This window comes from Anopheles maculipalpis, chromosome 3RL, assembly GCF_943734695.1.
Source record: "Anopheles maculipalpis chromosome 3RL, idAnoMacuDA_375_x, whole genome shotgun sequence".
NCBI lineage: Eukaryota > Metazoa > Arthropoda > Insecta > Diptera > Culicidae > Anopheles > Anopheles maculipalpis.
Genome location: NC_064872.1, coordinates 18031436 through 18058974, shown reverse-complemented (window position 1 = coordinate 18058974; position 27539 = coordinate 18031436). Strand labels below are relative to the sequence as shown.

The 27539-nt window shown below is 45.7% G+C and overlaps 6 protein-coding genes across 7 annotated transcripts in view; 3 read left to right on the top strand and 3 right to left on the bottom strand.

Annotated features, from left to right (window-relative positions):
* Nucleotides 1-177: 177 nt before the first annotated feature.
* LOC126564573 (ovarian-specific serine/threonine-protein kinase Lok) lies at nt 178-3338 on the bottom strand. The gene is made up of 5 exons (XM_050221649.1): nt 3122-3338; nt 2821-2978; nt 2384-2752; nt 2103-2283; nt 178-776 (listed from the first exon to the last, which is right to left on the bottom strand). Exons 1-5 carry the CDS (start codon nt 3306-3308, stop codon nt 178-180), a joined length of 1494 nt encoding a protein of 497 aa, XP_050077606.1. The 5' UTR covers nt 3309-3338.
* Nucleotides 3339-4557: 1219 nt separating this feature from the next.
* The window catches only part of LOC126564828 (protein pygopus), a 341232-nt gene continuing 318250 nt past the window's right edge, over nt 4558-27539 (top strand). Inside the window, exons 1-3 of one of the 2 annotated variants that reach the window (XM_050221944.1) lie at nt 4558-4618; nt 4723-5045; nt 5129-5946. In XM_050221944.1, coding sequence (XP_050077901.1) covers nt 4562-4618; nt 4723-5045; nt 5129-5924 — 1176 coding nt within the window. In that variant the 5' untranslated portion in view covers nt 4558-4561 and the 3' untranslated portion in view covers nt 5925-5946. Of the gene's footprint in view, nt 4619-4722; nt 5046-5128; nt 5977-27539 lie in introns of those variants that run through there. The other variant, XM_050221943.1, reaches the window with a different exon arrangement.
* LOC126563848 (trifunctional purine biosynthetic protein adenosine-3) lies at nt 8242-14261 on the top strand. Its single transcript, XM_050220624.1, has 6 exons — nt 8242-8437; nt 8526-9168; nt 10373-10627; nt 10704-10929; nt 11172-11319; nt 11567-14261. The coding sequence occupies exons 1-6, from the start codon at nt 8249-8251 to the stop codon at nt 14252-14254; spliced, it is 4149 nt and encodes a 1382-aa protein (XP_050076581.1). The 5' UTR covers nt 8242-8248; the 3' UTR covers nt 14255-14261.
* LOC126564890 (dnaJ homolog subfamily C member 28) lies at nt 15087-16265 on the bottom strand. Its single transcript, XM_050222014.1, has 2 exons — nt 16167-16265; nt 15087-16094 (listed from the first exon to the last, which is right to left on the bottom strand). The coding sequence occupies exons 1-2, from the start codon at nt 16263-16265 to the stop codon at nt 15087-15089; spliced, it is 1107 nt and encodes a 368-aa protein (XP_050077971.1).
* On the top strand, nt 17073-20749 carry LOC126564746 (translocation protein SEC62). Its single transcript, XM_050221845.1, has 5 exons — nt 17073-17146; nt 17959-18097; nt 18780-19459; nt 19524-19828; nt 20612-20749. The coding sequence occupies exons 1-5, from the start codon at nt 17111-17113 to the stop codon at nt 20709-20711; spliced, it is 1260 nt and encodes a 419-aa protein (XP_050077802.1). The 5' UTR covers nt 17073-17110; the 3' UTR covers nt 20712-20749.
* On the bottom strand, nt 23512-27009 carry LOC126564630 (sodium channel protein Nach). The gene is made up of 10 exons (XM_050221711.1): nt 26807-27009; nt 26548-26745; nt 26356-26470; nt 24883-25088; nt 24673-24805; nt 24489-24607; nt 24265-24419; nt 24019-24188; nt 23701-23815; nt 23512-23624 (listed from the first exon to the last, which is right to left on the bottom strand). Exons 1-10 carry the CDS (start codon nt 27007-27009, stop codon nt 23512-23514), a joined length of 1527 nt encoding a protein of 508 aa, XP_050077668.1.

Sequence of the window (27539 nt, the reverse complement as noted above, 5' to 3'; positions counted from 1 at the left end):
ATTGGCACATATGCACAACTAATAATATAAAATCTCCCACAAAAAACCACACAGCTTTTCCATACGCAAAAAAGCCGGGAGTTTTATGGGATCGTAACACGTTCACCTTAACGAATAAAAAACGAACTCCTTTTGTCTTCTTAAAAATAGAAAAGAAAGGAATCTTACCTTACTGCCCTACAGTCGCTTCCGCTTGCTCGGTGGTGCAAAGCTACTAACCGGGCTGGCATTATTGTTCTCCACATCCGAGATCGTGGTTCGCCCGGCCGACGTTGTCACCGGCTCTTCCGCTACCAACGGTATCTTCATTAACCGTTCCGCTTTGCGGATAACGTCCGGATCACGCAGCCAGCTGCTTCGAAGCAGCGCATCGATCGATGGACGTGAGTTGGGATTTACGCTTAAAATTTCGTAAATCAATTTCTTTGCCAGCGGTGACACTTTCTTCCACACCGTGTGGCGCATCTTAAAGTTTGCCCGCTTAATCTGCTCCACGGCCGGTGAACCGTAATCATCCGAGAAGGGTAGCGTACCGCTGAGCATTGTGAATAGTACAACGCCCAGGCTCCAGATGTCCACTTTGCGGGTGTACGAGCCACGTCCGCCGGTTTGTAGCACTTCCGGTGCTACATACAGCGGTGTACCACAGATCGTGCGCATGACCGAGTTTTTGCGCACGAACTTGCTCAGCCCAAAGTCGGATACCTTCAGCAGGGTGTACTCGTTATCGTCCTCGAGCAGGATGTTGTCGGGTTTCAGGTCGCGGTGGGTTATTCCTGTTGTGTGGCGAAAGAACAACGGGTCAGTAGTGTGGGGGATACAAATGTGTCGAAAATGGTGTTAAATGATAGCTAAACAATTTGATTCCCGCAGTGCAGGGATCTCCAAACTTTTCTGATGCAATAGCCGCACTATCGTAAATCGATAATGTATTTAATGGGCCATAAAAAGCCAACAATATTATTACTATCGATCGATCAATCCAGATCTAGAATTGAGATCTCGTGTTTGTGTACCATTTTTACGTTTTTTATAGCTCAACCCTCACTGAAATCAACGAAAAGTGTGCGGCACTCTATTCCCAAATAATTGTGGTCTTTCTACCCCGAAAGTTTTTTTTTTATTAGAACTCTTTTGCCAACAAAATAATTGTTTTTTGAGCTGTCTTCATGATTCGACGTCGTTTTGTCTCAATTTTCTCATGTAATTCAAATTTTTTTTAAATTTTGTTTCATTGTGTTCTAAGAGCGTATTTTTACCGATAAAAATATTACACGCCACATTGTTGATCAGCGTAAAAAAGATGTTAAAAGTGAGAAAAATGGACTATTATTCATGAAATTCGGTACATTATCACAGATACGAACAACTGTAGGCGGCGGCGACGCCTGCCTGACTGCCCGCAAGTCTAGTAAGCGATTTTAATGGCCGGTGTGACCTTAGAGGTCGTTATGCCAAGAAGATTCATTCGAGTCCAGCGATGCTCCAAACATCAACCTCATTCGAATGACCTCATAATTTATTGAGACATCTATAATGCTCAATTCCATCAAAAATAAATAACCATTCAAGTCTGCAACCCACGTTGATCATTAAAAATAGTTATCTAACAATAACCTGCACCAATTCTCTACACTATAAAATGAAACATAAAGCTGTTACATTTATAGCTTCTTCACGCCGCATTGAGCTTAATGCTGATCGTAGAATACAAATATTTCCTCAATATAATCAGCTGGATGACCAGACCTTAACATCTATAGATTCTTCCTGATCTCTCCTTCTACATATGCGAATAAAAACTAAATGGTAATGAGAAGGTCAATAGCACACCCAATACGATCATGTGAACGAATTTCTACCTGCACCCTAAAATCGCTCTCCGCTTATTGTAAACTAACAGCCGTAAATCTCAGCAATTTGACAACCGATCCACGAAGGTTCGGCCAAAGGAGATGACGCGAAAAACAACATATCCCTAATCCCAGCTGTACATGGATCGATCCATAGCTCGAAATCCTACTGTGAAATTCGAGCATTCGATCGTTTTGTTTTGAATTCATACTTCACCTCCATCGCCATCCTCCCTCGTTCACACTTACCTTGCTCGTGCAGGTACTTTACGGCATGGCACATCTGGAGGAAGAACAGTTTGGCCGTCTTTTCCGGCAGATATTTGTTGTTAATGATGCGCGACAATAGATCGCCACCCTTCATGTACTCCAGCACCATGTACACCGAGTCCGGTTTGTCTACGATGTCATGCATTTTGATCACGCAAGGCTGTTTTGGTTTTTTAAAAATCGAAAAACAACATAACCATGAATGCATCATCTCTCAACGATCAATCACAACCGATATCAAAACGATGGAGCGTACTTACGTGATCTAGATTTTTCATTATATTAACCTCATTCATTACCCGTAGTGGATCGTTCAGGAATTTTGGTCGGCTGCGCTCGTTCAGTGGATCCTTCGCAACGTGCTTCATCGCGTACGGTTGGCAGGAAATGGTATCATGCAGTAGATAAACCGTTCCACACGCACCCGAACCAAGCTTCCGGCCAATGTGGTACCGTTCGTGCAGCTCTTTCGCCTTAATCTCCACCGCAACGTTGTGCCGCAGATCGTAATACACAAACGCACGGATATTTACACCGGCAATTGAGATGACATCTTCATGCTTTAGGATCATACATTTGTTGGGCCCTATCAGTCTGCCATTTACGTACGTTCCGTTGCGTGAATGATCCTGGAGAATATATAAAGGAAAATTAGAGTTGTTTTTGATTTTCAGTTCGGTACCGATTGGCTACTTACGTGTATGTACGTAGGGCTGGTCATATCATTCAGATCCTTTTTGATTGTGAAATGTACCTTTGAAACGCGGCACAGTTTTGAGGCCGGAAGATTGGTCTCGCTCAGCATAAGATCGCACGATTCCTCTCGACCAACTTTGAACTCGCTGCGCCGTAGCTCTGCAAACGAGAAACAATACAACATGAAAGACGGAATCCCAGTGCTGCAAACGGACAACGAAAAGGGATAGAAAAAAGGGAAGGGAACTTATCCCAAGAAACGTGTGATGATTAGATTGCTAACTGTTATAACTATTGGGTACCGTAAATGGTAGACGGAGCACGAGAAACGTAGAACATAGGATATTTAGTACCGAGGCTTTTCGTCTTCACATGCTTGCCCAGAAGCTGGCCGTAGCTGGGATGCTCGATCGGTTGACTTTCCAGTGCCGTATCCTGCGTCATTTGGGTGGCCGTTTGTGTATCCGGCATTGCTTCACTGTTTGCCATTTCGTTTTCCGTTCCTCGATACTGTTGTTTCCTGCTGTTTGGTATACACACGGCAGCTCCTTGCACGTTCAACGTTTAATCCTACTACTACGCCGGCCAACAAACAACACTTGTTCACAATCTTAACCATTCAAGGACGCGAGCACACACAAACAAACACTGCACTACCGTGGGATAATGTTTTTTTATACCGGAATTTCCTACAAAAAAAAAAGATACAAATTGCTACGGCATAGTACAAGTAATACGTTTTTTCTCCTTCAAGTGCTGCTCCAGGAAAACACGATCGCAATGGAGGATGTGCGTTACTGTTTAAGCCGAATGCGCCTTTGTGCATGTGTGTGGAAGAGCGCGATGATTGTTTTCTTTGCTATTTATCTTTTTTTTTTTCATCGCACGTGTTTGGCAGCGCAGGGCGAACGAGGCACAACAGCGGGCCTTTGATAACGGTTGGATGAATTGATTCCAAGTATTTTCTTCACTGTACAAACTGATCTGATTATTGAGATATGTACACAACAAATAGGCGATTTAGTTTAGAAAGGAAAATATATTAAAATTGTTTTTTTCAAATTAGCTAAATTCTACAAACCGGCACATCGATTGTTTCAAAAAGCAAGAGTGTCCGATCTATGGTCATAAACGCTATTGTTTTGTCTAATTCTTGAAAAGCGCGCATTAATACAGAACCAATGTGCCGTTGTAAATCCGCGTTTGTTGTAATAAAGTTTACACTCAAATTAGCCATGCTTAAGGCTCCTTTTTACAATTAAATTGCCGATGCTGACCACAACGTATTCTCGCGTGCCCCAAACTCTACCAACCTTGGTCCGCAGTCGTCCTCGCGCTGTCATCCGCCGATGACAGGAGCGCTCGGGTTTTCATAAGACAAGGAAAAATTGTACAGCAAAAGTTGCTTCACTGCTTTCCTTCGTTAAAGGAGATTTCCCATTTTCCCTTGCGTGCGCGATTACTAACCGACAGTGGATTGTGCGTGTGGGATAAAACGCGCGTGTTAGGCGGGGTCTGGCTGCTGCGGGTGATGGTGTCGGTGTAGAAAAGGTGCGAGTGTGGATCTGCGCCGTGTTTTGGTTCCGCTGGCGAGTAGTGCATTGCTGCTGCTGGAGAGGAAAGGTGGGAAAGAGAAAGTGTGCTGCTGCATCATAGCTCTTCATCGTGTGGCCCTATTGTAAGGCTGTCCACAGTCCTGTAGGTATTGCGCCCCGTTTGCAGAGAAGGATTCCGGCAGTAACATGTCCAGCAAGAAGCAGGAGATAGCCGACAGCTGGGAAGACATCGACGAAGAGCAGGTAGGTGTACGGTGGAAGCTGGAGACGCGATTTCGCCTCCCATCCCATCACCCATGGTGACCTTGTTGACTAATTGACGACTGTTCGTTTTCCAACCGCGCCAGTTGGCCAACGCGATAACGATACTGAAAAACTCAACCAGCGTTGAGGGGGACAAAGTGGACAGTTCGAAGTCGTACGCTGCGTCTGGAACCGCAGCCCGGCAAAATACCTTACCGCAGATGCTGGAGGAGGAGCTGCGTCCGAGGATAGTGGCCCGACCGATGCAGATACTGAAGCGTCCACAGACCAGCGGCGGATCGGAAGGGAAAAGTGCGGCGGACAGTAAACCCAAGACACAGATCAAGTCATTCGACCAACGAAAAGAGGAATATGCCAAAGCTCGGTTGCGTATTCTTGGTTCGGCACATGACGACGAGGAAGCTGAGTAAGTGAAACAAAATTATGAGCAGTGTGAGTGGTGTAGGAATTCGCTTAACACGTTCTGTGGATATCTGTTTCTTTTTGCAGGACGAAGAAAACGACACCAACCACCAATGGATATCGAATAAACAATGTTAACAATAATGTCGGTTCCAGCGGAAATGCTAGTTCTAATGCTAGCAGTACAAGTGGAGGCAGTGGTGGTGGTAGCGGAGGAGTTGTTAGTGGAGATGGCATACCCGGGAATGGTGCAAATAACAATTCGAATAACATGTACCGGTATCATCCGCCATATCGGCAACTGCCTTCAAACGCAATAATTCCAACAGCAAAGCAAAAAGGACCACAGGGACGAGGGCAAGGGGCACCGGTGGTATACTATCCAACGACACCCAACCTCCACCATCACCACCACCATCCGCATCATCCCATGCAAAGCACGCATCCGTTACATCCGCACCACACGTTTCCACCGATGCCACACCACCATCACTTACTTACGCAGCAGCCACACCAGCAGCAACCACACGGCAGTCATCCGTACCAGCATCAACAACACTTTGCCCAGCTTAACCATCAGCAGCCGGGCGGCCGCGACAGTGGATGGTACGTCGGTGGGCGAAACGGAGGCAATTTAACGGTCGGGTACTACGGTGGTGGGGGCAGCCAGGCATATGGTGAAGGAAACGGTGGACCACTATTATCACCACTGCTCGGACATGCACCGCCCGGTGCCATCCCGAACCATGCGATGTCGTACAATGGCGGACAGCCAAACGCTCACGGCAGTTCGGGCGGATCGAATATCACTACCACTAATCAACACGTGCTACGTTTGCCTGCCGGTCCGGACGGGTCGCAAGGTTTCAACATGCGACGGTAGCTAGCTGACGTAGCAGATACTAGTGGTGGCGGTAATGGTGGTGGTGGTGGTGGTCGAGGTGGTGCTAAAGGTGGACGGTGATAGTCCCGATCATCTTTTTCATTTCGGTCATTTTCTTTTACAGATGGCCGAACCTGTCGAGTTCGTTTTCTAGTTCGTCCCTCTAGTGGAATGCTGTGCAAATAGGCGATATTGTTTTTGACCTTTTTTCTCCTCCTCCTTACACCCGTTTATATGGCGACCTTACAAAATGATTTTACTCATTTTTTATATTTCCTGCTAATTTTTTTTTACGTTGTTGTCTCATGTAAAATAATGCTTTCTGTTGAAAAAGCACGTGGACCGGCGATACCAGTCTTTAATTGACACGTGGACACGATGTGTGTGTGTGTGTGTCTGACCACTTTACCTTCTCGGAGGACATCGCATTCACGAGAGCTCTAATTCGTTGTAGTATAAGGACTCGTTCATGTGTACCATGTGTTGGTGTACACATTGCCGCTAAAACAAAAAAGCAACAATCATTTACCTTCTTTTAGTGCTTTTTTCGATAAACTTGTAGTATGAGTTATGTATAAAATGCGTTATAAATATTTGATAATGGTGCAACTGAAAAAAATGACCTTCTCCGTTTCTCCAGTTTTTTTCTAGTCGTTGAATAGCGCAGAGTACAGTAATATCCGAAAAAGAACAGGAATATCTCTAGATTTTAATCTCATCTAAAAAGGACATCCATAGACATTAAGTTAACTTTTGCTATGCTGAGTACAAATTGTATACTTTTTGTTGCTTGAGATGTTCACGGGTTCCAGATCATAATCAGCTTAATATTCTGTTAGTTAGTGTTTGAAGTACAATTGCCATTTGAAATAGTGAGATTATTTAAGTGTGCAAACTAGTGTTGGAAGAATTGAAGACTCCCAATTCCAAAGAAAGGTTCGAATCGGATTTGATCCTAATTGAAGGATTCGATCCGATTGGGATTATATACGGATTCGATTAGAACTCTCCGATCCAGGACTCTTGATATAATCATGTTTTTAGTAATGGATTAGTTTATCTTGGATATCTTCATACTGCGATATTGTTTATCGCGTTTGTTGGGCGTTGAAAGCTTTTTTGTTTTTGTTATATCCTTTGACCGTGAAACACTTCTTCAAAGTTCTTCAAAGCAATTAAAGTCCACCCACTCTACGCCAGGAGACGCGGGTGAAGAAACAGGGATTCGGATTCGGATTTTGACGTTCAAATCCTTGTAAGGATTGGGATTGGAAGATTCGAATCCTTGTAAGGATCGGGATTAGAAGAATTGAATATCCATTGGGATTTTTTCCAACACTTGGCGCAGACTGTGGCCTATTGCATAAAACCCTTAAGAAATAATGTTTTACTTTACAACCGTTTTCGACTTTGACCAATATTTCTCAACCTGTATTTATTTTTTTGTAACAATAACTTTGTGGGGATGGCTGCACCGTAGTGAGTACTGACTATTCAACTAGGTGGAAGGTGGTCGTTAAGCCAATAAGAATAAGTTAGATAGTCGGTTTAGGATTCGACCACCCATTCGTGTTGCGGGAAAGAAACCGGCATCGTTAGTGGCTAGTCCTGTGATCTGCTTCTTGATAAACTGTATAGCAAATTGAATACTTAATCGTGACCTGGAACGTTGTTCTATTATGGATGTGAATCACTGTACTTACTGTAGGCACCTGTTGCCATGGAAATGATGTTACGATGGTACGCAAAATTACGCCCTTCAACTATCGCTTTCGTTATAATTCCGCAAGACCCAGTGCCTTTCATAAACAAAAAAATATAGTTCGTCATCTTTTATGGTCGCGATTGCCATGTGGCGTAGGAATTCAGAGAGCGTTCGAATGGATGCTGTGGAAGGCAACTTAGTGAGGAATTTCTGGAGTCGAACGAGTCTTTCTCTCATTCATCTCACGAGCATAAACGCATGTGGAGAATAGAGATCGCGAGAGGAAATCAGATGTATACTGTGTTGGGTCCAAAAGCAAGAAAAGAAGAGAAGCCTGTTAGCGCCTCCAATTGAGGCATTACACAGCCTCAGTCTCGTGCTCAGGAACGCGAGGTTCGCTTCTGCTAACTAATACAAAAATCACCGTACGGCACAGGAACGATTCGCAAAGCATCTTTATCCGTCGATCAGTGAACAACGTACGAAACCACAACTAGCTCCCTGGAAGAGGTGTTTGTGATTGCTCGAATTCGTTAAGCCGTCCTAATCAAGCTCAATTGACTGCGCTACTCTCGGACAACATTGGCGTGGTCCTCGTTGCGGTAGAAACGGTACAAAAATGGTTCAGGACAGCGAAGCCCTAAAGAAGGTGTTGGTGATCGGTGGCGGTGGTCGTGAGCATGCCATCTGCTGGAAGATGGCCCGCAGTGAACGGGTGGAAACGGTATACGCACTGCCCGGCAGTCCTGGCATTGCGGCCGTCCCGAAAGTTCAGCTAGTGTCGGATGTCGGCGTGAAGAACCATAGTGTAAGTGAGATCATTTGATCCTTTACGACACGGTGTTTAACGGTTTATATTTATATATGTGTGTGTGTATGTGTGTCTTTTCTTGCAGGCCATCGTAGCCTGGTGCAAACAGAACCAGATCGATCTGGTTGCGGTAGGACCGGAAGATCCGCTAGCCGATGGACTGGCAGACGTGCTGCAGGCTGCCAGCATAAAGTGCTTCGGTCCGGGACGCAGCGGTGCACAGATTGAGGCGGACAAAAACTGGTCCAAAGACTTTATGCACCGACACGGTATACCAACGGCCCGGTATGCTAGCTTTACCGATGCAACCGAAGCGAAGACTTTCATCCGCAGTGCACCGTTCGCCGCGCTGGTTGTAAAGGCGAGTGGTCTAGCTGCCGGCAAGGGTGTCATTGTGGCGGAAACGATTGATGAAGCTTGTGCCGCAGTAGACGACATCCTGGGCGAGAAACGGTTTGGTGCGGCAGGGGAGGTAGTTGTCGTGGAGGAAAAATTGTCCGGAGAGGAAGTTTCGGTGCTGGCGTTCGTGGACTCTCGTACCGTGCGCGTGATGCTACCGGCCCAAGATCATAAGCGATTGCTGGACCATGATCGTGGACCGAATACGGGCGGTATGGGTGCATACTGTCCGTGTCCGATCATCAAACCCGCGCAGATGGAGCTGGTCGTGCGCGAGGTGTTACAGCGAGCCGTCGATGGATTGCGAGCGGAAGGCATCAAGTACAACGGTATGTGTTTTGTTGGCTTATTCTATTTTGTTGGTTGTTGCTGCTTGGCTGCTAGATGAAACCCATTGCGATAAGAAAGCACCCCTAGGCGCTGCTTCTCGCGGGGTCAGGATCGATCGAGAAAAATGGAAATCGAAAACAATCGACTTTAGAGCTGCGGGCGGGATAGAGATGACGTAGAGGAGCCTTGTGGTCGTAGAACGACGCACGCGATCTCGTCGGTCGGTGATAAGGGAGCTTGCTTGGACGCGCTACGGTGATGTGTTCCTGCCAATGGCACGATTCTTCGTGGTAACAGGACAGGAATCGATCTAGTTTTGGACGCAATATGTTTTGCTGTTCCATCCTTGATCATCATTTGCTTGCATCGTTGTTTATGTTTGCGTTCATTGAGTTCCCGGTCGTACGAGAGTATTTTTTTACGTTCGTGCTGCTACTGCTCGTCACTTCGTACTACGAATGAAAACTTTCTACTTGATTTTTGTGCTTGTTAAAGATAGTAAAGATTTTGTTCGGTAGCGATAGTGATGATCAGGGGCGGCTCGGTTTTGTAGGCGACAACGGCGCCGGTCTTCAAACGGCAGGATCCCAGGGTTCAAATCCCCTTCGGACCGTCCCCCCGTAGTGAGGATTGACTAACCAACTACGTCGTGGTACCGGCAGTCTAGTAAGCCATTTCGATGGCCGGCATGACCTTAGAGGTCGTTAAGCCAAGAAGAAGAAGTGATGATCAATGAGGGAAGTATAAAAATTGACAATTTATTTAGGCAGGATACCTTGTCATTGAAACTAGAATTGATGGCAGGGCAAGATTTCTTGTAGGGACAATGGATCCTCGAATTACGAGCCTCCCGAAAAGGATCCCGTCAAAGGAATCTGGAATCTTATCCAAATTTATCTAACGGGCTGTGGCAACATGAACACGATCTCCAAACCCAGTCACATGTTGGAAAACGCATTGGGGAAAAATGGAACCCCATTTGATTGAAAGGGGTGAAACTCGGAATTCATCATTTACTCTGCTGCACTTTATAGTCACGCAGCATTATATCATTCATCACCGGAGATCACAAAGCTCAACTGTTACACTCAAAGCTTCATAGAAGATCCTTCTCATCCACGATCGAGTTACTCATATACACCAAAAAAATGTTTAATTAATTGCCAATTAATTAGAAAAAATATTACTTCTTCCCCACAATAGGTGTGCTGTACGCCGGCATGATGCTTACCCCGAACGGGCCGAAAACACTCGAGTTCAACTGCCGCTTCGGTGATCCAGAAACGCAGGTCATTCTACCCCTGCTGGAGAGCGACCTGTACGAAGTGATGGAGGCAACGTGTGACGATCGACTGCACGAGATCGATCTCAAGTTCCGCGCCGGGCTTAGTGCGGTTGGTGTGGTAATGGCCAGCAAGGGTTACCCGGAAACATCCACCAAAGGATGCGTTATCAAAGGTGCGTTTGAAGGATTCTTTCCCTTACCATTGTCGGTATCAGTGATAATGTGTGAATTTTTTCTTGCTTTTCCCAGGACTTGACGCTGTAGCTGCCCGTCCGGAACATCTCGTGTTTCACTCCGGTGTGGCGCGCAACGAACGGGGCGAATTTGTAACCAACGGTGGCCGGGTACTGATCGGTGTCGTGCTTCACAGCGATCTGAAACAGGCAGCCGCACAGGCGACATCCGTCTGCACGACGGCAATCACCTTTGACGGTTCGCAGCACCGGTTGGACATCGCACAGAAAGCATTCAAACAGTAAATGATCGTTGGCTGCCCTTTTAGTTTTGTGAATTGGAAATAAATGCGTCCCGCGTGTGTTTGTGTGTCATGCCATACAAAAAAGCAGCAGAAAACACTAAATTCAACAATTTCGCCTTGTCCGTTCTCTGTGTATCGTCCACCACTCATTGAAACCGTTCTATGTAAAGCTTGGGGAAAGCATATCGCATCATCCAAATCATACTCACTGTTAATCTCTCTTTCCTTTCCTTTTTCAGCCTAAGTTTGTCGTACAAATCGAGTGGAGTCGATATTGACGCAGGAGATGCGTTGGTACAACGCATCAAACCTTTGGCCCGCGGTACCAATCGTCCTGGTGTGGTTGGCGGTCTGGGCGGGTTTGGTGGATTGTTTCGCCTAAACGACGTAAGTGATCGGGATTAGTGATGGGATTCTCTGAGTTCTGACGATTCCGGACGGTTCCAACGACGGTCCGGACGGTGGCGAACGGTTCTGAATGGTTCCTGAAGGATTGGTTGCACCTACCTCCGATGTTTTGTGGAATCGTCTGGAACCAGTTCCGTCTTTTTTCTCCCCATTTCCAATCGGGAAGATTCTGGGCGGAGAAGAACAGCTCCACAGTATTGTAACGTTTTTTTTTAATCGTTTTTAGGTAACGTACACGAATCGTGAAGGAAAATCGGTTAGATACAACGATCCAGTGCTGGTGCAAGGTACGGACGGTGTCGGCACCAAGCTGAAGCTTGCCGAAGCACTCAACTGTTGGGACACGATCGGTATCGATCTCGTGGCTATGTGTGCGAACGATGTGCTATGTGCTGGTGCGGAACCTCTCGCCTTTCTCGATTACATTGCCTGCGGCCGGTTGGAGGTACCGACGGCAGCACTAATCGTGAAAGGCATTGCGGAAGGTTGCCGTGAAACGAATTGCGCCCTGCTTGGGGGTGAAACGGCCGAAATGCCATCGATGTACGACAAGGGCAAGTACGATCTGGCCGGATACTGTGTCGGGGTGGTAGAGCATGATCAAATTTTGCCACGCATCGATCGCATTCAAGAGGGTGATCTAGTGATCGGACTTCCCTCGAGCGGTGTCCATAGCAATGGATTTAGCTTGGTAAATCGTATCCTCGAACGTACCGGTACAAAGCTGACCGATCGTGCGCCGTTCAGTGAGGACGGACGAAGCACGTTCGGGGAGGAGCTGCTTACACCGACCGCCCTCTATGTTGCCCCGTTGCTTCCGTTACTGCGCCAAAGTGATACGGTGAAAGCGCTGGCACACATTACCGGCGGTGGATTGGTGGAAAATGTGCCCCGGGTATTGCCGGAAGGTTTGGCCGTGGAGGTGGACTTTGCCGAGGTGCAAATTCCTCCCATTTTCGGATGGCTAGCGGCTGCGGGCAATGTCACCGAGAGGGAAATGCTTCGTACGTTTAATTGTGGCATCGGAATGGTGGTGATCGTGTCGGCAGCTGATCGCACGTGGAAGGAGAAACTGTTCGCACACGGCGCGGTACTGTTAGGTCGGGTACAACGACGCGCACGTGGCACTGATCAGGTGTTGGTGAAGAACTTCACCCAAGCAATTACGAAAGTGGCAGCTAATTACAAACCGGAAAAGAAATCTCCAACCGCCATATCGTACAAGGACAGTGGCGTTGATATTGGAGCTGGTGATGAGTTGGTGCAACGGATTAAACCGTATGCCAAATCGACCAATCGGCCCGGTGTGATGGGTGGATTGGGTGGTTTCGGAGGACTGTTTCGGCTGCGCGATACTGGTCTAAGTCTGGAGGATCCTATTCTCGTGCTCGGTACGGATGGCGTTGGGACGAAGTTGAAGATTGCTCAGGACTGCAATCGGCACGGTACGGTGGGCATCGATCTTGTGGCCATGTGTGTGAACGACATCATCTGTAATGGTGCGGAACCTCTCGCTTTTCTCGATTATTACGCATGCGGACAGTTAGATGTGCCGGTCGCGGCCAACGTGATCGAGGGTATTGCCGAAGGTTGCCGGCAGGGCAACAGTGCACTGCTCGGTGGTGAAACGGCTGAAATGCCCGGTATGTACGCGAAGGGTGTGTATGATTTGGCCGGTTTTTCGTTGGGAATTGCCGAGCGCAGCCGAATGTTACCGCGGATCGATTGGATCTGTCCGGGAGACGTAATTCTTGGACTACCATCGAGCGGTGTGCATAGCAATGGGTTCAGTTTGGTACATAAAATTCTCGAGTTTGCAGGCCATTCGTACGATGATGTGGCACCGTTCAGTGCGACGGGCAAATCATTTGCGGAGGAATTATTGGTACCCACGCGAATCTACGTACGGGAACTGCAAGCCCTGTTGGCGGAAGGATTGGTGAAAGCGCTCGCCCACATTACCGGTGGAGGTTTTACGGAAAATATTCCGCGCGTATTGCCGGCCGGTGTGGCAGCATTTCTCGATCTTGCCGAGGTGCACATTCCACCAATTTTCGGCTGGTTAGCAAGGGCGGGCAATGTAACGACGGATGAAATGTTGCGCACATTCAACTGTGGCATCGGTATGGTGCTGGTGGTTGCCACCGAACACAAGCACACCGTACTGCAGCGTCTACGCAGTGCGGGAGGAATGGCACTTGGCACGGTGGTGAAAAAATCGGACCCACTCGGACAACGTGTGATTGTGCAAGGTTTCGAGTACACTTTGCGGATGTCGCAGCTTACCTGCTCGCTGCCGAAAAAACGGATCGCTGTACTAATTTCCGGCACGGGAAGCAATCTGCAAGCGCTGATTGATGCGACGCGTAGTTCAATCTTTGGAATTCGTGGTGAAATTGTCCTGGTGGTGTCGAATAAGGCGGGCGTTTACGGGCTGGAAAGAGCAGCTAAGGCGGGCATTCCGGCGAAGGTTATCCTGCACAAAGACTACAACACCAGGGAGCTGTTTGATGCGGCCGTTTCGAAGCTGCTCGAAAAGGAACGCATCGATCTGGTATGTTTGGCCGGATTTATGCGCATTCTGTCGGAAGGATTCGTGAAGCGTTGGAAGGGTGCATTGATTAACATTCATCCGGCGTTGTTGCCACGCCATAAAGGAATTCATGCACAGCGGCAAGCACTAGATGCGGGAGATGTAGAATCAGGCTGTACGGTTCATTTCGTGGATGAAGGCGTCGATACCGGAGCTATTATTCTGCAGGAACGCGTACCAATTCTACGAGGTGACACGGAGGAAGCCCTTACCGAACGGATTCATCAGGCGGAACATATTGCATACCCGAAAGCGCTCCGATTGGTAGCGAACGATATTGCAACCCTTGGAAAAGATGGCACACTGCAGTGGATGAGCTAGCTCTGAATGAGTGTTTGTGGAATAGTGTTAGCAAAAGCGAATCCGAATGGGGAATTTTGATCTAGCAATCTAAAATAATTAGATTAAATTCTCTCCCTAAGACGTACTTTCCGGTAAACCGTTACGACAAAAAAGCTTGTAACGGTTAAACATCCTCGATGAAATACCGCAGTTCGAAGAAAAAAAAATTCAATAAAAAACAAACTAATCTATACCAGTCGTCCTAATCGAATTCCTTCTTCTCCTTTTTGGGCTTCTTGACTTGGGCTGGGTTGACCACATCGCATTGTCATGGCCATGTCGCCAATTCGTTTCCAAGAAACTAGGGTTGGTGGGGCTACAGCCCTCCATCCAAGATTGCATCCGATGTCTCTGATGTTGGAACATCCTCATCATGTGCAACAAACATCGTATCCTTCCGTCTTTTACTACCGTCAGGATAACAGCACCGCCAAACAGGTCAGCTAGCTCTTGGCTCATTCTCCTTCGCCACTCGCCCTGCCACACACCGCCAAAGATAGCCCTTAGTACCTGATAGATGAGCGATGCTAATCAACACACAGAAGAGTCCGTCTCCTTGTCCCAGATCTCTCACCTTACACTGCACCCCGTCCATCCTTAAAAATTCCCAATCGGAAGTAATCCTAATCGAATCCCAGTCAAATCCTAATCGAATCTTTAAATTAGGATTCAGTCCGATTCGAATCTTCCTAGGGATTGAATCTTCGAATCGGCCAACACGAGTGTGGAATGTGGAATTCGCCTGTCGGACAAAATACAAAGAGACATCGTTTGTTACTAGTTTCGTTTTGTCTTTGCTAATTTAATATGTTCAGCCAAACAATGAACCAATAAATCCTAATACACTTGACCTACTACTACTACTACCGGACGGATCGTTTTGAGTCACATCCGATGCTTTAACCTTTCTCTCGTTCTGCTCCTTCTCCCCTTCCCGATGTACCCCATTTTCAAGCACATCATTTCCTATACGTTCCAGATTCAATCGAACCATTTGCTTATTCATCATCGGCACGATTAGATTAAATTTGTCAATCATTTTGTTAATTTTGGCCACCTCTTCCTGCTGCTGTTCGATCCATTTTTCCCACTGCTGCTCCTCGCGTCCACTCAAAGGTACAGGGCCAAGCTTAGCTCGCATCCGTCTCAAATCTTCCTTCAGCGTTTCCACCGCCTGCCGGATATCTTTGTGCAGCGTAATCCACTCCGGCGTAAATCCATTGTCGAGCATAATTTTATTCATCTTGTGCGTGGTAAAATCAACGTACGGATTCTGGGACTGATGGTCGGGCAGCGGTTTACCGAAGCCGGACAGATTGCTAAAATCGCCCCGCGATATCGCTTCCTGGATGAGATCCTCAACGACACGATCGTAACCATACTTGGTTTTAATTTCATGCTTCTTAAAGTAATCGCCCTTCTTCATGAGTGCCGTTTCGGAAGCTTGTGCTTTCGAGAGCCGATGCTCGAGGACACGTTCCTGCGCTTTTGCTGCCCGCACCGCTTGGTATTGCTTTTGGCGTTGGGCTGGCGTACCGTAACCGACACCATCGAAGCTAAGATACTGACGGTGCTGGGGTGCGGTGTGTTTGATATCGTACACCTTCACCTCTTGCTGCAGATCTTCCACGATGCCACGCCGTGCCTTGGCAAACTTTTCCTGCAGTATGCGGAAGGCAGAATCGACCTCTTGGAAGCGTTCCGCGCTCGCTTCCGGGTGACCACTGTCTGGGTGTAGTTTCTTTACCAGTTTTAGATAAGCTTGCCGGACGGTGTTCTGATCGGATTGTTCACTCACACCAAGAAGACGGTAACATTGCTAAAAGACGTTAGTTTGAATAAAAGATAACGTGAGATGAATGTAATGCGGAGGAAAGCTTAACTTACTCACATTATATAATTCCCCCCGTCGTGTGTGTACCATCCGGAAGTGAAAACATTTTCCATAATGTTGCACCAATGATAGAACGCTGGGTTTGTGCGTAAGCATCTTTTTGTTTATAATTTGGCTGCTCAAAAAAAAAAAAAAAAACAACAAAAAATCATTAAAAGCTCACTTTTTTATCCTGCAATTGTACACACAGTACAAACAAACCGGCACCGTGACCTTGATCAATGCAAACAGTGCAGAGAGCGGAGATTTGGAGTGAAAATTATCCTTACCTTGAAAAACAAAATTGTTCCACTGATATATTTGATGGACTTATCACCAATATTGCACAATGTTAGGCCATGTTGAACACTTTTTGCTGATGTTGCTGCAAAGCAAACAAATACAGGTGTGAGCTTTTGGCACACAACAAAAAACAGCTGACCGCGGACACAGCTGGCTGTACTTCGCGAAAGGAAGAAGAAATATCGTGGAAAGCCATTGAAGAAGAATTATGAGAAAGAAAGCAGAAGTTAATTTTTGTGGTTTGAGATTGTGGATTGAGAAACGAATAATAGAAAATAAATGAGTAAAACAAGTGATCAATTTCGACTAAAAATAAGCTCAATTCAATAAACACGCAGCTGAGAAAGTAATCAACATGTTGCTATAAACGCTCGCTCGTACAGCTTCAAAAGTGCGAGAGCGAGAAAGAGCGAGCGAATGACAGATTCCAATTTAAACAACAAAAGAAAAACGCACACACACACACGCGCGCGTACCATTTGCACGGGTGTCAAAGAACACCGAAGTGGAGACGTGGAAAACAGCTGCCCCCTGTGGTGCGTGTTTGTGCTTTGTTTAAAAGAAATTTGGCAGAATATCTACTCGTCCGCGTGTGTAAGACACAATCGTGCTAGGTGACCGGTGTGTGACCATCTCGATACGAAGTCGACGGTACGGGGATGGCGGAGAAACGACGTGCGAAGAAGCGAAAGGATGTAAGTTGTGTGGCTAGCCGTGTTGCGAGAGATCCGCCTAAACATCAACCAACATACCGCCGCTGTGGAAAGGTCAAGGCTTCAGTGCCTGCCTGCCTGCCTGCCTGCGGCTCTGTGTTGTTAAACAAGATAAGGCACCCGAAAACATTGCGTCCAATCGAGTTGATTCTAGCGGTGGTACCAGATGCTCCGTGGCATATCCGGGTACGACAGTGGGCAATAGCGGAAAAGGGAGAAAGTTTTGCTCTCCTTGTTTGCCTACCCTGCCTTAACCCATTTTTTTGCAGCGTGCAAAGTAGAGGGCGACGTCACAGGTCTTGTGTGGACCTAATTGATTTGGCCTACTGCATGAACTGCTGCTGGTTAACTGGTTCTCGAACGATCGTCCCGTCGACGGATGAACCATGGTTACTAGCGGGATGGAGAACCGTGGTGTGTGCACTCTAGACGAAGAAAAACAGGTCACTGGTTCGGATACGCTTGAGTGATGGTGCGAGAACACGTCGTACGGTCGGTGTTATCGTAAAAAATGAGTCGAGAATTTGTACATCACCTGAACAAATATCCGTGGATATCGTGGCCTTCTTTTCCAAATCCACATCGTGACGCGCACCAGTTTGTTCCAGTGCAATTTCTACCGATCTCAAGTACCGTACGGTGGTGGCGGGTGATTTGATTGCTCACCCTGCTGCGCCACGTGTTCCACTCCAGTGGGAAGCTGGCGATACCGTTCGTTTTCGTTTGCAGCTAATGACGCCGTAGTAGCCCGTAGAGCAAAAATGAGTGACAGTGATTCTTTCTATCCCGACCAGGAGTACAGTGGCCCCGGTGGCGTAGATCAGGAGATTGAGAAAGCTACCAAGGAGGAGTACAAGGTGGCAAAATGGCTCAAAGCGAATGTGCCGACGAAAAAGACCAAGTTTCTCAATCACAACGTGGAGTACTTTTCCTGTGAGTAAAATTAAACTTTTTTATCATTTTTTTTTATCTAACATAGAGGAATTGTAATTCCCCCGCTTTGTGAACGGACGGACGGAACTAGTTTATTTTCAAAAAGATACGGTACGTACCTGGCAGATACTTTGAATCTACTTCAACCAAAAATGAACAGCGTCACAGTATCTGTCTGAGCATGATTTGCCGGTCTAGTTTTCTCGTCTAACCAACAATATCGCGGATCAAGGACCTTGCTTCCTGAGAGGATCGCAAGTTCAACAACAAAAATTCACAGGATTTCTTCTTCTTAGCTTACCGACGTACTAGGTAGCGCTGGCCATCAAATGACTTACTAGACTTGCTATAACCACGTAGCAAAATAGTTCCGTCGCATTTTTATTTATATCATGTCACTTAGGCCGCAGAACTTTAATTACTATCGTATTATTGTAGGGAAATATCAATATCGAATTTTTGCATTCCAGGTTGGCGTTCCGCTCCTTTTGTAACTGAAACCAGTTCCGTTCCGTTCCCTTTTTTCAACAAATTTCCCAACACTATCAGACGATGCAATCATTGTTTGCTTTGTTACCTTATCCCGTTTACTAATTGATTTCTTCTCTTTTTTCCATCACATTCTCTTCAACCTTTTCTCCTGGGTTTTCTTTTGCCGATGCCACCAATTGCACGCGTCCAGCGATCAAAGCAATCGATGCGCTGCTTGCGTCAAAGTTTGCCCAGGGTGACAATTGTCTCTTCCCGCACCGGCAGGCCGCAATCGATTTTATGGCCGATATGTTGTACCACAAGTTTTTTCATCGCGCCCGAAAGGTGCCGGTAAGCGAGCAGGAGCTGCGAGGCAAGAGTGGCAGCAAGAAGGCAGTGGAGGCGGTCACACAGGCGACGCCACAGGCGGCTAAGGATGGTGGTAAGGCAGCGAAAGAGGATTCGCGTGCAACCGATGCTGAAAGCAGTCACGCCGAAGGTGGCAGTAAGGTGGTGGAGGTGGCGGAAAAACGCAAGCGCAAAATCCGTTTGGAGATGCATCCGGAGCAGGTGTTTATCGATGGGCACGAGGCCTACGTTTGGCTGTACGATCCGATACCGATGCATTACTGGATCTTTGGTGCATTGCTTGTGGTCGGCGCGATCGTGATCTGTCTGTTCCCGCTGTGGCCACCACTGCTGCGAAAGGGTGTGTACTATCTGAGTATAGCGGCTGCCGGTTTTCTGGTATTTATTCTCGGTTTGGTCGTACTACGGTGCATCATCTTCTGTCTGGTGTGGGTCGTTACGGGTGGCAAGCATCATTTCTGGTTGCTCCCGAACCTGACGGAGGATGTCGGATTCTTTGCTTCGTTCTGGCCACTGTATAATGTAAGTAAAAGTGACCGGCGCCCAATTATGATCCATTCTAATTCGTTTAATTTCTCCTATGCAGCACGAATACAAAGATGGTCAAACTGGTACCACCGACAAATCTGGCAAGAAGACGAAAAAACGAAAACGTGACAAGGATAGTGGGGGTGAGGAGGAAAGTACCACCGGCGGCAATATCCCACCGACGATCGACGAGGTGAAGGAACGGGACACGGAGGTGGAAAGTGTCCAGACGCCACCAGCGGCAACGTCGGCCGAAGGACTACGACAACGCGGTGGCAAACAGCAGCCACAGAGTGAATCGAAACCGGTAACCCCGCAATCGTCATCGGTCACGATCGCGGAATCGATCGACGAGGAGCAAAAGTGAGTTTGTTTGTGGGGAGAGGGAAAACGGTGTATAAATCGTAAATTGTCTCCTGCTTTAGTTGATGTTACTAACTGCTTTTAGTTGTTGGTGCTTTGAGGTTTTCTTCGCTTCTTTTAAATAAATTTTTCCTTTTGTTTTATTTTTTCGCTATTTTAGTTTCAGTTTTGTATAATAAATTTCGTTGCTATTTATCTGTTTTCGATGTTTTTTTTCATAACCTTCATCCTTTTATGTAGTGCAATTGTTCATATTCACCGTACAGAGACTACTTTCATCAGTGTGAGAGGCGAATGTAGTCTCAGAGACTCAAAGCCTCTACAAATAAACAAACAAAAGATATTTTCATCTCTTAAACAATTTTTTTTATTAACTCATTTGTATTATATGGCTTTTAGTGAAAATTTGTACGGCTTACACATGTTACGGGGTATCTCAGCAATTTTTGGTGCTTTCCTTTTTTGACACGCTTGACACCCATTTATTTTAGTTCTTGTCCCGAAGTTTTTACACGCGTTCCCATATATTTTTGGTTTCTGCTATTGATTTTTGATTTCGTTTTGGTGATAAAACTCAGAGTGAATCTTTAGTATAACACACGAGAACAAAAATGTATGGGAACGCGTGAAAAATTCTCTGGATACCCTGTATTATTTGTAAAATACCGTTTGCATTGAAAATTTTATCCTTAATTTATGTCCTCACTTTATTGGCTTTAGTGTATGCTTTTTTCTTATTGTCATTACCGATCTCAACACGTGTTCACAATCATTTAATTGCAGTTCCGGAACACCGTCGGAAAGCGATTCGGAAGGCTCGCAGCGCTCCTCGACGGGGAAGGACTTTGAGATGGTTGAACCCGACGAGGTGGATACCTCGTAAAAGGCAGTCACAGTCGTTTCATATCATCTCACCCATACAACCTGACCGTAATCATCATCACAGACATCATGTACTTTTTTATGCGTTTGTTTTTAACATCAACATTTTTCAAGAGCGATCACAAGAGCACGTGCGCCAAAATTCCGCAAACCCTTACGCTTCCGAATGTACGATTTGATAGTACGCGACCTGTCACAGGCACGCTTAAGCGTCAGTCGTTTCGCAACCACCGTCAAATTCCGATTCGATTTTGGTGCCGTTTGGTGTGTTTTGTACGTGCCCACTTGAATTCCGTCCTGCGAACAAGCGAATTCCAGCGTAACAAGCGTGTGTAAAAGTGTTTTATTGGATGACGATTTATTATGTCGCCTTTTTTTTTTAACCCAAAGCTAATGTTGACCCACCTGAGCTAGCGTTGTTTGTGATACCGTTTGGCCGGATTTGCTAAGATTGATCCGAGATAATCGCGGTGATTGAGTTGTATCTAACACATGCGATGGATAGCGTAGCGTCCAATGTCTGAGTGTAAATGTTGGCGTTAATTGCTTTGATAAAAGAAAAACAATGGCCCCGATGCTCGTAAAATGTTAATGTCACACCACACCCAACTCAATAGGTTAAAACAAATGATCGAAATGAAAAAAATGTCGTCTCCCGTTGTTTGGCTGGTGGGGATTATTTGATCCCACTGAAACAATCGGATTGGTTCCCTTGCTCTGTTATCAGCCGGCTAGCGGCGTGTTATGCGTTCGTTATCTGTCCACTTCCGTGCATTAAGCATCAGAACGAAGCGTGGCGTGAGTGTGTTTTAACATTGCTTTTCTTTTTTTGGGCACTACAAACAACGTTCTTTGACATAAACGCAACCGCGAAAAAAAAGAAAGTTTAATGAGAACCACAAATCTTGTGCCCGGTGCAAAATCTCTCCAGTAGAGCGTGAGGGAGCGCGCGCGCGCGAGTTATTCGTACGAATCGAACCGTGTTGGATTTGACCGGTTTTTGGTGCGATGTTTCGGAAGTGTATACTGTGTGCTGGCCAACCGACGAGTCTCGTGAATTGGTTGTTCTGTGTTCTGTGATTGCTTCTATCATCTGATTTCCTTTCGTTCATCCGGACACAATCAATGTGTCCGATTGTAGCGCGATTATTTACCGCGAATAGACAGACAGCGGACAGATAGAGTGCTAAATACAAAACATACGCATACATTGTTAGATGGGAGGCAGTTCCGACAGCGCGCTAAAGACGACCGGCCAAATGTGGTGTCCGGTGGAATGGTATTTTTACGGTGAAATGAAATATGTAACGTTTGTAGACCGAATAAAAAGGGAACCATACATAAATAAAAAACAAGCTAACAGTGTAAACGACGATAGAATTTAGTGAAAAGATATAGAGAATGAGGGAGAGTGAGACACGAAGGAGAAGGAGAGCAACAAAAAAAAAACACAAAATAAGAATGTTTTTTGTAGTGTGTGCAAAAGTTAGGTAAGGTTATATTATTCAATAAACTTTATGGTATGAAAAATAGTAGCTCCTTTTACTTGTATCCATTTTTATTTTGTATTGTTTAGTCATCAATCGTAAAACGAAGCTAAAAAAGATTATAAGTTAGAGGACGATTTTGTATGTAACACAATATTAGGAGTTAAGTATTGTTGAAATTGAGCAACATGTTTTCATGACGTTTGTGTTAGGTTTTTTACAAAACTGGATAGACTGACTAGATCTGTACATAAGGATCTGTATCTGTAGAACTGTAGATGTGGCAGATCAAAGAGTTTTTCCGCTTGTGTAGCGCCAAAGCCGAGGAGGAAGAAGGTGAGATTTTTCCTTAGAACTTTGGACAAGGGTTTGATATGAAATTGAACTGCTCTTAGTACACAAAATCCAAGTTAAGGTTACTTTTTGCTATTGACTTTGACCCTTTGATGAAGCCCCTTCGACGAGGCCTCTTCAAGTAGGTTTCTTCGATGATGATACGTTGAAGTACACGGACAGTTGTAGCGCTATATGGAAAATGATAGCGCCTTCTATTGTGAAATTCTCTAAACTCGAAATTCACCACATCAACGAGGCCCTTTCACGTGGCGTCCGATGCCGTTTGCGAGGCCCCTTCGACGAGGCTCCTTTCACGAGGCCCCTTCGACGAGGCCACTTCGACGAGGTCCCTTCGACGAGGCCCCTTCGACGAGGCCCCTTCAACGAGGCCCCTTCGACGAGGCCCCTTCGACGAGGCCCCTTCGACGAGGCCCCTTCGACGAGGCCCCTTCGACGAGGCCCCTTCGACGAGGCCCCTTCGACGAGGCCCCTTCGACGAGGCCCCTTCGACGAGGCCCCTTCGACGAGGCCCCTTCGACGAGGCCCCTTCGACGAGGCCCCTTCGACGAGGCCCCTTCGACGAGGCCCCTTCGACGAGGCCCCTTCGACGAGGCCCCTTCGACGAGGCCCCTTCGACGAGGCCCCTTCGACGAGGCCCCTTCGACGAGGCCCCTTCGACGAGGCCGCTTCGACGAGGCCCCTTCGACGAGGCCCCTTCGACGAGGCCCCTTCGACGAGGCCCCTTCGACGAGGCCCCTTCGACGAGGCCCCTTTGACTAGTCTACTTTGACTAGTCTACTTTGAAGTAAACGGACAGTTCAAAGAAAAGGTTGGCGCTCCCTATTGTAAAATCCTCCAAATCTCCACAGTTTCGCATAAATACAAGCATTTATTTCGTTTTAATCTGAGTGCTACAGGTTTGTTTTGAATGTGGGATTGATTATTTAAAATTGTTAAACGAGCTCAAAAAAACAACACTTAACGTCGTCCTGCTATGTACCACAGCAAGCGAAGGGTGAAAAAGTACAATATTTCTACCATACCGAGCACACTGAAGCCTAGAAAAAATCCTGCCGTACCTCCTATCGATACTGGGAAGCAACAGACGAAGAAAACATCATTACCATGGACGCTGGGTGTGCGTGTGTGTGGTCCGGCATTACTTACCCAGCAAATCGGTGAAAGTAAACAGAAGCTGCCGGCTGAATCGAACCAATGGATAGCGTTTCACGACAATCAGCCCACCGATGCTACCGATGAGCTTTTGCGTTTGCTTCAGTATCTGCAGAAGAAGAGGCGAAGTTATTATTCCGATGCACACGTTAGTGTTTTAAGCGGACAAGCAATATAAATCCCGGTGGAACGTGCTTTCGGTGCAGAATAATGTGCTGTAGGATGTGAGTGAGCAGGCGGTAGATTAGGTAGGATTTTGTTCGGAAATCGATTTACAAACAAGTGGCAGAATGTTTCGTCCATCATCCATACCTGTCTATGCTCGATGATGACCTTTGAGTCTACGCAGTTCTGCTCGCAGTAGCAGGGAATACCCTTTTTGTCGTTGTTATCCTGCTTAAACTCGAGAAATAGTTTCTGATAGCGTGGAAAGCACTTCATCAGCTGCTTGTAGTGGCAAACTTTCTTCGCCCTCGGTCCATCTTGAACGGATGCGTACGGTATTGGGGAAATATTGAATTGTTGCATCGACACCGTCCCATCGCCGAAACCACTTACCGGGATTAGGATAGAAATGGGGTATGCAACCGCACAGCTTGTCGGCGAGCTGGATGCGACACTCCTGCAAACAGATGCCTTTAGTATAGATCTTGTAGTGCGTCAGGTTGGACTCGTAGTGAAACCGGCAGCCACGCTGCGAGATTGTCGTGTCCCTGTAAGAGTAAGGAATCAAGGAGAAAAATCATTCTACAGTGCGACGCTTTACCAACAATCGTACTAACTCTTTAAAATCCTTCGTGGTAACGATTTCGATAGAAAACGTTTCATACTCGTGCGCTTCATTTGTCAGCGGTTGATACTTGGCAATGTTAAGCGTCTCGTACGGGCTGTGATAAAAGATCTGAAACGGAAAGGGTGAGACAGTGAGTACGAAAGTGGGTTCGATCGACCGTTCGATCGGTTCACCGTTATCGGTGGCTCAAAGCCAATAAAGCTGTACGTAATGTCCCCATCAAAGAGGTTCCCGTATCGAACGTTATGCACGACACGTGACAAGTAAAAATCGTCCAACGGTGTTTGCTTTCCGGTCAGCAATAAACTGTGTTGTACAGGAGAATTGGACATGTAAATGTTCGTTTCCGCGCGTTATTTACGAAGCGTCTAAGCAAACATTACCTAGCAGTTAAGTTTGACGAGATGAAACTGTTGGTGGTGTAGCAGATACCGTACTCGGTAAGTGTTTGATAGGTGCGTAAGTACTCGAGGTTGCTTTGCGTGCGGACACGCAGTTCCGTATCGTCCAGACGGGTAAGATCGCGGGTAAGGTTGTAGATTACCATCATGTAGTTTTCCGGCTTTATCTGTAACATATCCAGCAGGCTCTATCGGGTTGTTAGGTGCATAAAATAAAAGGATTAGGTGCAAGTTTAATTTCTTTGGATGTTTCTACGGGATCAGTTGCATTAACGCCTGGAGGTAGACAATGCAAAAATAATTAAATTTAATACTTTCCAGCGTGATAGCCGGAAGAAGATAGAATATTTGGATAATATTTATCGCCAACATGGCGATTGTTTTGTACTAAAATTACCTGATAGTTTGCAATTTAAATTTTTATTGCTCAGTTTTAAAAATTTACTTGGGTAAATGGGTGCATATTTACAGTTTTTATCATAAATGACTGAAAGAATGTACAATGTGTAAATTACATATAGGGCCAGTAAAGTTTTTGAGCCATATTTTGCTTGAATAGTTCTGACGATGATTTTATTTTTGCGACTGCTTTTCTCATTGAAAAAAACGACTTTTTTCAGATGCATGGTAAAATTAAACGGTAAAAGATACTGCAACCAATTAAATTGCATAATTTTCTCTATAAAATCTTTAATTTCAGACCAAAAATATCTAATCTGAATCTCGTCAGCTAGGCTTTTGCCTTTTTTCTGTTAAAAGATCGCATATTTCATCATTCATCGCTGACTTTGACTATGCTATTGTTTAGACAGATTTTCCTCTTCAAATTGAGCTAGAAAATTGCGATCCGTTGGTACTGGGCACACTTAGGTTGGTCAGGCTCCCAGAATCACCAAACGCTCTTTTTTTCTAGCACTTTTTTGCGGATAGATAACCACACCACTTCACCCTCTTTGTGGTACTTTTTTATGCATGTGGCAACTATTGGAACGCTTCAATTGTGAACCGCAGCTTCTGTGGAATGTTCCAGAGGCTTGAAATGGTCAGATGACCAGATCTAGGCTCCCCCTCTATAAACCTTTCCTTCTCCAGGAAGGCCAGAATCTGATAGATATTTTCCTGATCGCATCCGACTGACGGGAAATGTGACACAACGACAGAATTTTTCTCGGGCCCGGATTGAGGAGACGGTACGAAGAAACTTTAGCGAAAATATCTTTTCCTATTCCCGTTCTTGCTATTGTAAATTAAGCGATAGATCTCCCAAATTTTGACAGTATGTAGTCAACTGACCACCAGGTGATGGCGTAAGCGCATGAAAAATCGTAACATTTTTGTCTCTTTTTTCATGTGTTCACCAGTATTTATAATTTTGAAAGGGATAATTTTAAACAGCAATGAATGTTGGGATACAATCCCATCCATTAGCTATAATTATGACTTACTCATACTTACATCCACATTATCGCTGTACTTAATATTTTCAAAATTGAAGTACGATGAGTTGGCCAGCGACTCCAAAAAGTTAAACAACTCCTCCTGATCTTCTTCCTTCGAAATGCCATTTTTACTGTAATTTTTATAGAAGAACAGTATGTAGGTTTTATTTTCTTCCGGTCATGACTCCGGTACTGTCGCTTTACAAACCTGCAGTAGTTGAGTAAATACGGTCGATGGATACGTGTGAGCGGACAGATTGTAAGACTTGGCATGGAGGTGTTCCAGTAGTAATGATCCTTTTCAATCGCAACCACCGTACTCTTGCTTTGGTAGCGCTCCCAGGACACAAAGCTCAGTACGACAGAGAAGTAAATGGATACGACGATCAATGCCAACCAGAAGAGCCTGCGTAAAGCGTCAGCTAGTAATTAGCTTCATTTGAATGAATTTAAAATAAGCTTCCTACTTTTCCAAAATGTGTAGAAAGGGTTTGCCCAAATGTGCTAGCCCATGGACGGCACCTTGCTCGAGAAAGATAAGCACAAACGTGCTGATGGACTTGCACAGCCGCAACAACCATCCTATTGGTCCGCTCGTGTCCTGCTGTCCAATATATTTTTCCACCCGTTTTCGACCACTCGATGGTGGTGATTTTGCTTTCAAACTCATCGCACGGTTTCACACGCTGTGTCTGAATTGGAAATAAAAACGGTTTAAAATTTATTTCACAACCAACGATTGAACACCTACGTTGTTCTCATGAATAGAAGCGATAAACAGAACTATAATTTACTAGCCGGTAATAGGGCCTGCTTACATGTCAGCTGCTAAGTGCTGGAGTTATTTATTCATCCACACGTGAAACGGCCGCTATACCGAAGGAAAAAACGTGATCGCAAAGCAATAAGAAGAAGCAACAGATAAAAGATTGTGATTTACGACTGTTGGTTGTTGGAATTGTACAATAAATTCATGTTTTATAGTGTCGTTAAAAAAGTGTGTAATTATTCTTGCTTTTTAAATCATAAATCGTTTCTAAGTCAGCTGAAAGACTTTAGAAGCTGATTAGAAGGTTTAATTTAAATGTGAAAATGGTAATATTATACGCGATAGAAGGGAATGTTTTTCCTTAAAAAAATCATTAAATAAAAAAATGCATAACACACGTGGTTTATCACAGATGCATGGAGGCGCCCAGT

Coding starts and splice junctions, on each gene's coding strand:
- LOC126564573 (XM_050221649.1), bottom strand. CDS start 3,308: ATGGCAAACAGTGAAGCAATGCCGGATACACAAACGGCCACCCAAATG. Junction 2,979..3,121: donor TGCTCCGTCTACCATTTACG/GTACCCAATAGT, acceptor TCTCGTTTGCAG/AGCTACGGCGCAGCGAGTTC. Junction 2,284..2,383: donor TAATGAAAAATCTAGATCAC/GTAAGTACGCTC, acceptor AAACCAAAACAG/CCTTGCGTGATCAAAATGCA.
- LOC126563848 (XM_050220624.1), top strand. CDS start 8,249: ATGGTTCAGGACAGCGAAGCCCTAAAGAAGGTGTTGGTGATCGGTGGC. Junction 8,438..8,525: donor TCGGCGTGAAGAACCATAGT/GTAAGTGAGATC, acceptor CTTTTCTTGCAG/GCCATCGTAGCCTGGTGCAA. Junction 10,930..11,171: donor GCACAGAAAGCATTCAAACA/GTAAATGATCGT, acceptor TTCCTTTTTCAG/CCTAAGTTTGTCGTACAAAT.
- LOC126564890 (XM_050222014.1), bottom strand. CDS start 16,265: ATGCTTACGCACAAACCCAGCGTTCTATCATTGGTGCAACATTATGGA. Junction 16,095..16,166: donor GACGGGGGGAATTATATAAT/GTGAGTAAGTTA, acceptor AACGTCTTTTAG/CAATGTTACCGTCTTCTTGG.
- LOC126564746 (XM_050221845.1), top strand. CDS start 17,111: ATGGCGGAGAAACGACGTGCGAAGAAGCGAAAGGAT. Junction 17,147..17,958: donor GTGCGAAGAAGCGAAAGGAT/GTAAGTTGTGTG, acceptor TATCCCGACCAG/GAGTACAGTGGCCCCGGTGG. Junction 19,460..19,523: donor CGTTCTGGCCACTGTATAAT/GTAAGTAAAAGT, acceptor TCTCCTATGCAG/CACGAATACAAAGATGGTCA.
- LOC126564630 (XM_050221711.1), bottom strand. CDS start 27,009: ATGAGTTTGAAAGCAAAATCACCACCATCGAGTGGTCGAAAACGGGTG. Junction 26,746..26,806: donor TTTCTACACATTTTGGAAAA/GTAGGAAGCTTA, acceptor CGCTTTACGCAG/GCTCTTCTGGTTGGCATTGA. Junction 26,471..26,547: donor TATTTACTCAACTACTGCAG/GTTTGTAAAGCG, acceptor TAAAAATTACAG/TAAAAATGGCATTTCGAAGG.